General features: G+C 36.7%; 1 protein-coding gene across 1 annotated transcript in view; it reads right to left on the reverse strand.

Moving 5' to 3' along the window:
- Positions 1-127: 127 nt before the first annotated feature.
- LOC136250696 (uncharacterized) overlaps positions 128-14,003 on the reverse strand; it is a 178,047-nt gene continuing 164,171 nt past the window's right edge. The window contains exons 32-36 of the mRNA XM_066042925.1: positions 3,093-3,245; positions 2,680-2,734; positions 2,433-2,527; positions 718-785; positions 128-375 (exon numbers count right to left, since the gene is read on the reverse strand). Of these exons, the coding sequence (XP_065898997.1) occupies positions 327-375; positions 718-785; positions 2,433-2,527; positions 2,680-2,734; positions 3,093-3,245 (420 nt within the window). The 3' untranslated portion in view covers positions 128-326. The remainder of the gene's footprint in view (positions 376-717; positions 786-2,432; positions 2,528-2,679; positions 2,735-3,092; positions 3,246-14,003) is intronic.

Genomic DNA, 14,003 nt, shown 5'->3' on the forward strand with positions numbered 1-14,003 from the left:
GAACACATTCATATGGCCACACATATAAGTATGCGTTACATATTGTCATAAACAACAACAATATGTTTTCTGAAATAAATTCCATAGTTTAGACTATTGTAATAAAAACTCCCACATATTTTTTTCAAAATGGGTATAAAAAAGCAAGACTGCCCTCTCACTACAAAGAGATTCTACTTGAGTCAACAACATCAGTAACACAATGTCAAAATGATACATATATCTGATATCTTTTATGTGCATTGCATGTCGTATACTCCTACACTAGGATATTTTGATCTATAATTCAATGTACACGTGCTATCCAATGTATGCAATTAGCATTCTTACATGTACTTATAATAGATACACAATGTACGTACCTTTTGATCTATTCTAAAATAGAAAATCAAGAAAAATGAGAAATATAGTAAATGTTACACATGCACATTGTGACTGTAGACAAGGAACAAATACAATGTTTATACTTATACTAGCAAAAGTAGACGAAACATATCTATGAGCGTAAGGAAGTCGATTCCTCCATATAGTGGTTATGACAATACATTTCTACCTTTGCAAAAACAATTTTATTACAAGTATTTCTAGAAATAAATAGGCATAAATGTTTTTAAAAATCTCAGCAAACTATATAGGTATGTAGCCACAACCAGCTGTTAGTACACAACTACTTTAAGAACAGTATGACCTGTGTTGTGCAATGTTTAAGTAACTTACTGTGCTTCTGCAGTGGGTTTAAGTGAATCTCTATAAGACATCCATGCATTTGCTGGTTCAGAATCAGCCTAAAAGTGTTATACATTAAAAATGCCATATATACAGCTACACTGTACTTTTTGGCATACATTGTACATTATACGTATACAAGCCCACACACACACCATGGTGATGTCATAGCTGGCAGTTGGATATTGAGCACAAACACACTTTATGTAACAACTTTAAATAGGCTGTAGGACCAGGTGTCCTACAGACCTTCAGCACTTGTGCTGTAAAGCCTTAAGAAATAAATAAACACGCCAAACCACAGATAAGTATATAAACCTACCTGTGATCAGATAAACATTTAATTCTCTTACTACGGTTATCAAAATGTATAGAAAGCTTATTTTACAAAGTGTCAAGATCAATCATGGGAGGCAAAGCAGGAAAATTAACAAAGGATGAAATTATTATGAGATGCTTAATAACAAGTTGAATGACTTTAAATACTTGTGAGTTTTGTTTGACATTTCTGTAAAAGTTTGAATGTTATGTGTTAACAGGTTGTGTCACTTATGTACCAAATCATATGAACCATGGCTTCTTTGGAGTATTGTATTTATAACAAGTACGCAAATAAAATTAGAATTTTCAACTAGAGTAGGGACCATAGCATATTGATAAAAGTACTGAAACAAGCTGAAGTAGTGCATGATATTAAATCAAAGTAAAACAATAAGAAGTGTTATATGCCTACTATGCTCAAGATACCATAATAAAATGCACAGAAGGGATATAATTATCACTTCTTATTGTTTTACTGTGATTTAATATCGTGCACTACTCCAGCTTGCATCGATGTGCTATGGTCCCTACTCTAGTTGAAAATTCCAATTTTTTTGTATATTTTTTTATAAATAATTATTATGACTGGTGAACCCACGCATACCACATCTGAAATGGTGCTGCGCACCCCAGCTATATCTATTATCATCTGAAAAGTGAAGTATCCATTACGCTTCATTGTCAGCTATGTTCAACCCGTTACACTGCATTACGAATCAACAACTGTTCAAAAAGCACCACGCATACCGAAAGAAAGAAATGGCATCACTCACCTCAATTATATCAATTATCATCTGAAAAGTGAAGTATCCATTACGCTTTGTTGTCGGCTATGTTCAACTCGTTACACAGTATTACTAATGAACAATTGTTCAAAAAGCACCTGTGCAATCCACACATACCGAAAGAAAGAAATGGCGTCACTCGCCTCAATTATGTCAATTATCATCAGAAAAGTGAAGTATCCATTACGCTTCGTTGTCGGATATGTTTAACCCATTACACAGCAGTATGAATCAAGAACTGTTTGAAAAGCACCTCTGTAGTCAAAAATAGCCACTATGAAAATATGGACGATTTCCGTTTCGAAGGGAAGCCATCACGTGCTACCTCCAAATCGACACTTTTTGCTGTCAGCGAAGATGAATGAGACACAAAGGAGGACACTGGTAAGTCCATGAAGAATGCATTGTATGTACTGTGGTATGCCAAAAGGCACCTCTCGGGCTGAAGTGACATCAAACAATGAAAAAATCAAGCCCATAGCCTTAGCCGTTATCGAGTTATGTTTCTCTGAAGGCATCAATCAGACAGACGCACACACACACACACACATGTACACACACACACACAAAGGATAGTATAAATGCTGATCTTAACCTTACATGTGTTTGAGAAAGTGAATCATCACTATCATCCTTATCAGCAAGACTAGGGTGAATTTTATTGATTTTATGAGCAAATCTCATGACATTGGCAGCTATACATGAAAACAGAAAGTGCGTCATTACAGCTGATGAACCTTGAACTTATGTAAGTGCTATGAGTTATGTACTTTGAGATATTGCAACTATATGTGCTTTGAAATGTACAACTAACCACTGTTACAAACTTAATATTGAGTTTACAAACCTGGTAACCATCCAATTTTTCCACTATGTGTTTCTGCATGAACCCACCCAGATTTCTATAAAAATATTACTTCTGTTAATGCAGCTGTGACATATGAACATATTAGCATAACCACGAACAATAAAGGCTGTACTGCTACGGCCCTACATATACAACTAGACACTTTTCCAACTTGAAGGCTACCTGTTCTTTAACATAACAATGATTTCTGATCAGATGTTTATAAATTGCTTTTTAAAATCATATAGAGGCTGAGCAGATAGATACTCAGACATACAGACACAAGACTATTTTATAGACAAATTGATGCGAATTCTCTTTTAAGGATAACAATGAATAAACTACTGAAATGAATAATGAGATTTCACCTCCAGTTAATGTTAATCATATCTGTACTTGTGCACCAAACGTACCTCTGATAGTACTTTTACATTTTCTCCTTCTTGGAAGCTAAGATGATTTTCCTGAGATCCTTTAAATGCTGATACAACTTTAGCCATTGTAACATGATCTTTTAGCAGCTTCTTTTTTCTCTGAAGGCGTTCTTTAACTTTTTTCTGTTTTTTCTGTCATGTAAATATTGAAAGATACTTACTTTACAATCACACATATGTACTGTATGTGGTAAAGAGTTTGTTACAAAAACTAATACTGATTTTATAAAGTATGATATTTGGTCCTGTGAGCCAGTTAGCAAGCCAGCCAGCCTGACCACAGTTGAAAGGATAGAGATTAAATAATGAACTGCATGACTACCATTTTATGGGACAATAACAAACTCATATAGTAAATAGTAGTGATGTTGCTGTTGCCATTCTTTCTTTTAGTGTGGTATATATGCACAGGGTTCACCAGTCATAATTGGAACTGGATTTGACAAAACCAGGCATCCACACACATCCAATTCTTTGAATTTAACCAACTATAACTTGAATACTCAGTAAGCTACTGACCTCAAATTTTCACACAATTCGTCCATAATATTGTGAAAGAACAGATCAAACTTTGAAACCGATTGCATACTCCTACATTGAATTATGACCTCACAGTTGTACAACTGGATGTGTGTGGAAGCCTGGTTTTGTCAAATCCGGTCACAATTATAGTGCAAAAAGAAAACAATCAAAATGTAAGAATGTTACTGTAAGTTCAATCCACACAAAAACAGTCAAGCTGTGAAAAAAGGGTGCGGCCATTATCAAACAATACAGTAGTATTGTTTAAGTATGGATCCCCTAGAATGACATGTGCCACCTAAAACGCCACCTTTAAAAAAAAACCTTTTACAGAATAATACTTCATAAAAGAAAACAGTTACAAACAGCTGGATATAGAGTTTTAAAAAAATCACACACACCAACACTCAAATATTTGTCTGCCTGCCTACCTGCCTGACCACAGTTGCAAGTCTGGAAGCCAAACAAAGCAACACACAGCCACCATTTTATGCCACAATAACAAACTCACCAGTGGGATGTGCCTTTTTGGGGTTCCGACAACTCTGTGCCTTGTCTTTCCTCCAATCAGGCTGGTCTACTTCATTCTTCATGCAATGAAACCATATTGATACATGATCGGTTCAATATCACGCCCAATCTTGGTTGATTAATAACAATTGAGCACCAAAACCATGCCTCTTAACAATCTGTTTACTTGATCACAATGACATGCCCCATCCCGTACCATTTAAGTAGGGATTGCCTTGAAAATGTTGCTTGCCACTCAAAATTCGGCCTTTAAAAATCATCCTAGAGACATTTTACGTGACGAAAATCACCTTTACGGAATAGTATTAGTCCATATAATCTAATCAAGCTGTAAAAAAAGGGTGCAGCCTCCAAAAAAGCCAGGGTGAAAAAAGATGTGAAATCAAAGGTGGCAGCTAAGACATGGCTGTGATGGTAGTTTAATGGCAAAATTTTAATAACGACAATTCAGGTGAATTTGTGTTGCCTCCTCCAAGTTTCACTAGGATTCAGCACCAAATTCACCTGAATTGTCGTTATTAAATTTTGCCATTGACCTACCATCACAGCCATTTCTTGGCCGCCACCTTTGATTTCACATCTTTTTCACCCTGGCTTTTTTGGAGGCCTCACCCTTTTTTACAGCTTGGTTGTTTTTGATTAGATATCACTTCTTTTTGTAATTTCATACCTAAAGCTAGCCTATGGCCAGCTTTAGGTATTTCTTTTTACTTGTCTTTTTCTTTACCACAGAGAGAAGAGTATTATGAAGAAATACATTTTAATGATTTGTTTAGCTACATGGGTCCTAAATGATTTCAACCAATTCAGCTCAGTCACAGCTATGATGCAGCATCTTTCTTGACCAAGCCTTCAGCTATGACAGAAAATATGCAGATTGCAAACACTTTTCAGAATTATACATCAAGATTATTCACCGTCAATTTCCTACTTATTTCATTTCAATGACAAGAACCACCAGACTATATCACCCACATGGTTTCATTCTACCAAACTTATCCACCTATTCACACCAACAGAGTTTTTACTCCAGAGCATTGGAACAGCTTACCATCTACCATAATTGAGTGCAACAATTTTGATTCTTTTCAACAGAACTGCAAACATTGTATGGAACTCGATAACTATATTATTTTTGTAACTACGTAGCTAAATTCATTTTGTGATTGCTTCCTTTTTTCCCCTGAGCATATCAGCTGTGCTGTCTGCTCAGTAATAATGATAATGTACATTTAGGCAATAATTCACAATTATTGATTTTCAAAATAAGTCACACAAGTTGAACTGTACGCTGCTGAATACTCTACATGGAAATGTGTATGTAGCTGAAAGTTCTACAGGGAGCCTCATAATGTAACTATGCTCTTTGACTACATGGTGAATGGTTTGTAGTTGAACTCACCACAGGGTGGCTTATTTCTTGCTGAAACACTCTACAAATGTCGCTGAATTCTCTCTTGTTTCTAGCTGATCTCTCTACAGGGTGTCATGTTTCCAGATGATTTCTCTACAAGGTGATTTGTTTCTAGCCGATCTATACAGGGTGAATTGTTTCTAGTTGATCTTTCTACAGGGTGACTTGTTTCTAGCTGATCTGTCTACAGGGTGACTTGTTTCTAGCTACGCTCTCTACAGGGTGACTTGGAATGTAGTTGAACTCCCTACTGGGTGACTTGATCAAGCTGATCTCTCTACATGGTGATTTGTTTCTTTGAATCTGGCTGTTCTCTCTACAGGGTGGTTTGTTTCTAGCTGATCTCTCTATAGGGTGACTTGTTTCTAGCCACACTCTCAACAGGGTGACTTGAAATGTAGTTGAACTCCCTACTGGGTGACTTGATCAGGCTGATCTCTCTACAGGGTGATTTGTTTCTGGCTGATCTGACTTATTTCTAGCTGAACTCCCAGAGAACAGTCTATAAAATTGCCATGGTAAAACATGTGGTTTTCATGGACACTGCCTGTGAAAATATGACAATTCATGGATACCGCCTATGAAAATTTAACAATATTATTCATGGCCTCTGCAACAATGAAATTTTCTTGTGCCATGAAATAATTTGTCAGTGCTATGAAATCACCATGAAATCTCCACTTTTCATGAGTATATTTCAAGGCATGGATATTACCACGAAATATCCACAAAATGACTTTCATGGCGATTATTTTACTATTCATGGATAATCCATAGGTGTTTCATGACTTTATTGTATCTGATGTCTCTACAGAGTGACTTATTTCTAACTGATCTTTCAACAGAGTGATTTGTTTCAAGCCGATACTTTCTACAAGGTGATTTGTTTCTAGCTGATCTCTCTACAGGGTGACTAGATCCTTCTACAGGGTGACTTGTTTCTAACTGATCTTTCTACACGTGATCTTTTTTAGCTGATTTATCTACACGGTGACTTCTTACCGGCTGAACTCTCTACAGGATGATTGTGTAGCTGATCTTTCTACAGGGTGACTTGTTTCTAGCTGATCTCTCTACAAGGTAACTTGTTGCCAACTGAACTCTCAACAGGGTGACTTGAAATACAGTTGAACTCTCTTTAGTGTGACTGGTTTCCAGCTGAACATTCTACAGGGTGATTTGAAATGTGGTTTAACACTTTGCAGGGTGACTTGTTGACTTGTTTCTAGCTGATCTCTCTACAGGGTCACCTTTTTTAAGTTAAGCTCCATACACAGTGGCGTATAACAGTGTTAAATTCTCTACAATACATAGATGAATGCTTTAAGAGAGTATAATTATTTACTTCTTAACTGACTGCTCTATTAGGGTGACTGCTCTATTACAGTATCTCGATCGGCACTTGTTACACCTAGTTGACTTTTGTAAGTAGTTTTTAATCTGATTCCTTGTAAACTAGCTACTGAAGGATCATTCTAAAATAATTATTCTACCTCTCTACCTATTTTCAACTGATTCCAGTAGCTATTTGCCTGGTAGGCATGGTAAGTAATACTAAAAACTTGATCATGTGATTTTTACACATGGTTGGCGTTTTCGTTATAACTTCATAACTGTTAGTGCAATTTTTTTCAAACCACAAAAGGTTTGCACTATGATAGTTACTCCACGTATAAACCAATATTCAAGTTATTCTGCCTAGCAGTTTACCCTGGAGGTGTGACAACAAATCACCTTAGGGTTTTGAAAAACCGCACATAACTCTCTTGTTCTTTGTCTGATCTCTACCAAAATTGGACTGTAACTGTATTATGCTCTTGCTGCCCTCCAAATTTTAAGTAAATCGACCAAAGCACGCATGAGTTATTACGATTTTTATAAAGTGTGCGAGACAAAGAAGTAGAAAAAGAAAAAGATTAAGAAGAAAATACGAAGAAAATAAGATGAATTTTGAAGACATGTACCTCAGTGATGGATAGGCAGATGCACCTCAAATTTGGAATGGGAAGTGCCCTACCCCGAGGGAGTTTCCACAACGAAAATGATTAATTTCTGTCTAGCCACTTTCAAAATATGGATGCGTGAAAATGGCATTTTCTTGGTTCCTGTAAAATACACACTTGTCTGTCGCGTGCCCGCACTGGTTGTAATTGGCCGCACGACATATATCGTGTGTCTTGATATATAAAACAGCATTACATATAACAAAAAACACTTACAGGTGGCCGGATATAGAATTTTTAAAAATTGCCAAAACTTGAATTTTAGTCTCACTGCCTCACTCACTGACCACAGTCGCAAGGTTAGAGGCCAAATGAAGCAGCACACGGTCACCATTTTATGCCACAATAACAAACTCACCAGTGGGATGTGCCTTTTGGGGTTCTGACAAGTGTAGGTCCTCTGCGCCTTGTCTTTTCTTTTATCTTCAATCAGGCTGCTTGTCTTCTTCATCCAACAAAATCATATCAAGGCATTAATTTTCCGTATCAACACTTTCTTTCAGCAACATATATAGACGCCACAGAATTATTTCAGAGCTGGATTTCAGAAGCACTTCCGTCCTGGCACTACTATAAGAGTAGATATGCGCAAGTTCGTAATTGGGATTCCATTCGCAATAGGTTTGCCACCACGCCCATCAATTAAAGATCTAGGTGGACAAATAGCGATAGAGTACGGAGACCAAATCTCTTAACAATCTAGCTGTTTACTTAACAGTAAACAAAATGACTTCACCCCTTATTAGTCTAGCTAGCTGCACACCTTTTGGCTGACTCAAGATATACTCTAATACAACAGTCATGTATGATATTCTAATAGAACAATCACAAGTTACATTGTAGCTAGCTATGCTACACAAAACAAACTAGTGTTTGAAAATGTGCCACCAAAGTAAGGACTTTCCCACTGAGCTATGCTGTAATACCATCATTCATCTCTTGTTTCACTACTTTTTGTTGCATAGATCCCTACTTCTTTGTTTAATTTACAAATTTTAAAAAATACTAGTTATTATTGGTCTAGATTAATGGTAGCACAGTGAAATAGTGACAAACACCCTGCGGGTAGGTGAAAGGCTGACTCGAGATAGTCACCCTAATATAATAGTCACATATGTAACTATTGCTATATGTTACAACAACAAAAAAAAAACAAGAGATGAATGATGGTATTACGGCATAGCTTGGTGAGAAAGTCTCTACATTGGAATGTTATAGCAATGATGTTGTTCAATGCCAAAGTAGGGATTTTCCCACCGAGCTATGTTGTAATACCATCATTCATCTCTTATTTTACCTTTTATTGCTTGGATCATTTTTAAAAATTTAATATACTAGTTTGTTTATTTCACTACTTTTTATCGCTTGGATCCCTACTTCATTTTAAAAGTATTAATATACTAAATTTATTAACATCATTGCAGCCATTTCTTGGCAGCCACCTTTAATTTCACAATATTTTTTATCCAGTTTATTGAAGGCTGCACCTTATTTTTATAGCTTGGCTGTCATATGTGAATACCATTATTTTTGTATTCTAGCTATATGTCTCATAGGCTGGCTGTGGGGTTTGTGCTATATCGAGGTAGTTATAGCATTGTGCATTGGCAGAAGACAATTAATTACGCAGCACCTGACCCTAAAATCAAGATGACATGGAAGTTTAACTTGCAGAAGAAAGCACCCTAGAAGTAGAGGAAAAAGCACTCCAGAGGCATCTGTATACAGAGCAAAGTCGATTGTTTCAGTGAAGGCTCTGCTTGGTGAGTCTTAAATAGTTTCGCGTATGCTCCAGCTCGAACTTGGAAACTTAAGTTCTTTAAATCAGTTAAAGCACTGCCTTACTCATCATACAGTACGATAGGGACCACAAAGAAGTAGGTGTGGCCCAGAAATAACATTACCCAAAAACCAACCTTATTTTCCCTGATGATGATGAGAGGCAGTATTGGTTAGGTAAAACTAAGCCCAAACAAACTTTCAGATCAACCCGAAATGCTTTCAACAAGTTGCTACAGAATTTAAGTAGTAGTTGTAACATGGGCACGAGTGATTTGCCTGAAATATACACACGAGCACGAGGGCGCATCCCATGTGCAAGTGTGTATATTTCAGGCAAATCACAAGTGCCCATGTTACAACTAATATATTCCACTTGGGTGACTCACCTGCAAGTGTACATGGAAACTGGAGGAATGCTTTGCGAGTGTATTTATATGGGACTATGTGACTTTCGATTGTGGGTAACGTCGTAAGAGCAACGACAAGGCGCTGCTGAGAGGCCGAACGTAAGTGTATCGTCACGAGCATGCAGATCGCTTCGATTGTGGGTACGCAATTAAACACAGGAAGCCCAAATACGAGCTGAACAGCTCATAATGAAGCTTAAGTGCACTATAAAGTACTTACTATACTAGCCATGAATAAACTAAAGCAGTGAATATGTTTACATCGCTATAATGGCCTAGCCAATTAAGCGCCACGCCCAGTCACTACGCGTGTGTGAAATCACGCCAGGTGTCAAAACAGCAATATAAAGACGATTCAACTACACTAAAGTACTTACTTTACTAGCCATGAATAAACTAAAGTAGTGAATACTATTAACACTAATGGCCAAATCAATTAAGCGCTACACCCAGTGTCTGAGGGACATCGCCACGTGACTATTGAATGTAACATGTTCAATATAAACTACCTGTGACCTTCTTCATTCAGTAAAAACAATGAACTATCTTCTTCCCCAAGTCCATGATCTATGCCTTGGCTCACTTTACAAAAACTAAAACCCACTATCGATCCTGTGAAGTGTCACTATATTAAAGGAGAGGAGATCACATAGTTTCATCAAAGAAATCAAATGATTTCTGAGAATGCTTGGAATGCATTAATGAGAATAGGAGGTAGTATATACAAGTTATATCACTCCTAGGAGGGATATAACTTGTATATACTACCTCCTATTCTCGTTACTGCATTCCTTAGCAGTGCTATTATACCACTTATACACCTTCTCTTCCCTTTGAAGTGAGGTGTGAAAGTGGTATATATATATTTATTGGAATTTTCTACTGACTTACTAAGTAAGTAACTGACTGATGGCTTCAGACAAGCATAATTTGATAATGGCTAAGGCTACAGGCTTGATATTTTCACTGTTCAACATCGCTTCAGCCCGAGAGGTGTCTTTTGGCATGCCACAGTATGTACAATGCATTCTTCATGAACTTACCAGTGTCCTCCTTTGTGTCCCATTCATCTTTGCTGACAGTGAAAAGTGTCAATTGGGTGGTAGCACGTGATGGTTTCCCTTTGTATAGGAAATCGTCCATATTTTTCATGGTAGCTATTTTGATTGCAGAGGTGCTTTTTGAACAGTTCTTGATTCGTACTGTTGTGTAATGGGTTAAACATAGCTGACAACAAAGCGTAATGGATACTTCACTTTTCAGATGATAATTGATATAACTGGGGCATGCTGCACCATTTCTTTCTTTCGGTATGTGCGGATTGCAGAGGTGCTTTTCGAACAGTTCTTGATTCGTAATACCAAGAGTTCATAATATAAAGAGGGAGGGAGAGTGTCCAACACTGTATTACCTGGTCAAAACACACTGTGTTCAAAGATTGCATCATATCCTGAATATTTCAGTATACTTCAGTAGTATAATTCCATACAAATTCGTCACCTAGCTTCACCTACTGAAGAGCGTTGATAGGTGTTGATTTATCAAAGGGAAGCGTTCTTAGTGCTTTGCTTTAATAGAATTAACACCCTTTCAGTAGTGATTTAATAAGTTTTGGTGCTGATAGTCATTGTGCAATCTTTGAACACAGTGTGTTTTGACCAGGTAATACAGTGTTGGATACTCTCCCTCCCTCTCTATATTATGAACTTTTGGTAATACTGTGTAACGGGTTGAACATAGCTGGCAACGAAGCATAATGGATACTTCACTTTTCAGATGATAATTGATATAGCTGGGGTGTGCGACACCATTTCAGATACAGTATGCGTGGATTCACCAGCCATAATAATTATTTACAAAAAAGTCAACAAACAAGTACACAAAAAAATTTTGAATGTTCAACTAGAGTAGGGACCATAACACATTGACAAAAAGTACTGAAACAAGCTAGAGTAGTGCACAATATTAAATCACAGTAAAACAATAAGAAGTGTTATATCCCTACTGTACATTTTTATTATGGTATCTTGAGCATAATACGGATATAACACTTCTTATTATTTTACTTTGATTTAATATTGTGCACTACTCCAGCTTGTTTCAGTACTTTTTATCAATATGCTATGGTCCCTACTCTAGTTGAAAAATTCCAATTTTTTTTGTGTACTTGTGCAAGTGTAGTGATGTGTGATACATTTGATATATCGGAATATCACTATACTCTGGTTGTATCGCGATACTGACTCTATGTTTGTGTATCAATATTTTTTGATTACGCAACACAGGAATATGCAGGTATGGTTTTCTTTTGTTATATATACACCTTCAATTAAGAAACGATACACATCAGGATGATCCTAGTACATGATACCACAGAACTGTGTGCATAGAAAATGCAAAACTTTAATAAAACCCCTTGAAAATAGCATTTTCAGTCATTTTGTTCACTGCCGGGCTGAGAAAACAATTTGTTTCATGTGGCATTTTAATGGGGTATCATGTTGCAGCTGCAGGCTTTGTACTGCTCTAATACTAAATCCAGCCTTTAAACTAATAGGATATTGATTGTCTTCCATGTAAACTAATAGTTTTATTGACAAGGTCCAAAAAATAGGACTTTTTACATGCTTACCCTTCTAGAAACACTTAGTACATGTGCTACAAACCCCACAAGAAATTTATCATAAAGTGAACGATTATCTCAATCAGAGAGTTTTAGGCGCTACACTAACAAGTATAAGAAAAAATTAGGAGTTTTAAATTACAGTAGGGACAGTGTATAGTACTGCAATAAAAAGCACTGAAACAAGTTGGATCGGAGTAGTACGTAATGTCCAAATAAAACAATAAGAAGTGAATATCCCTACTGTGCTACACTCAAAGTGCACAGTAGAGATATTCACTTCTTATTGTTTTATTTTGACTTTTTTTTTCAATTGTTATTTTAACAGGGAGGCATCATCAGCTGAAGCTGTTTTTCAGCTATGCCACCTGCACAAAACGTACATCATAAACACACACATATACAGTAATTACTTATGTACAAACTAACATCACTAAAAATGTTCTTAAATAACTATTTCGAAATTTAGTAAATGTTGTTGGGTCATATAAGGCTGTTGGCAGAGCATTCCACAAGGTAGTTCCACAATAGTAGAAACTGTGTTTCCCATAATTAGTGTTAATTAGTGGAACAAACAAGCGATTTACATTTCTGCTTGCACGTCCTGTGACATTACGTACTACTCTGATCAAGCTTGTTTCAGTGCTTCTTATTGCAGTACTATACACTGTCCTACTCTAATTTAAAATTCCTAACTTTTTCTTATACTTGTTTATGAACTTTTTTTTGCAAGCTCATGACTAAATACCCTGGAAACCAGTTACAATATTGTTATAGAATGAATCACAGCACTATATACAGTGTGCAAAATAACTTTTCAGACATGTCCTGACATACTGTCAGGACATTGTGGAGTTGAGTGGACATCAAGCGATTTGACTGAACATTTTAACTTTTGTTGTTTCTCCTTTCCTGTGTTTCTACCAAGTTACAGTAGATGTTTGCTTTTGGGGCCACCCATGTACTGTAGAGCTGATTACTGCTCAACCACTCACACTGATACTAAAGGGTAACTACTAATTACATGTCAATACTATCATGTGTGGCCTCCCTCCTAGCCCAATATAAACTCTGCTACACTTTGAAAGGACACTATTTCTGGACAAATTCAGTTATGGCCTGACAACTGATATAATTGACCAGAAATTGTCTGGTGTCTGGACGTTATTTTGCACACTGATTAATCATGTGTGTCTCATTCTTATGAGGGTTGAACGTAAATTCAGATGAATCCCTGAAAAGGATATAAAGTAAGGTTTGACCAAAGGAGGAATTCCCATCGGGCGGCGTGTGTTGTACCCACATTAGCTGCATTTTGTAGATCACATGATGAGGAATCACGTGATACAATTTAGCATCGAAAACATCGATGCCAATTTTGCTTGGTGGGTACAGTAGCTCTCCATACTCAGCTCTTCTGTCTGGATCAGGGCTGAGTACCTGATACCACCCAATCAACTCCTTCCCTTTTACATTTATTTTATTTGTTCAGTTCTTTACTAACTCCATTGTATGAACTCACTATTCTTCAACTCCCGAGTGTTAATTGGCAAAGTTGATAACATCACATGAGGGTTACAAACATTTACAATGTAGCTTCAATTAGCT

Source organism: Dysidea avara, chromosome 3 (assembly GCF_963678975.1).
Source record: "Dysidea avara chromosome 3, odDysAvar1.4, whole genome shotgun sequence".
NCBI classification, from domain to species: Eukaryota; Metazoa; Porifera; class Demospongiae; order Dictyoceratida; family Dysideidae; genus Dysidea; species Dysidea avara.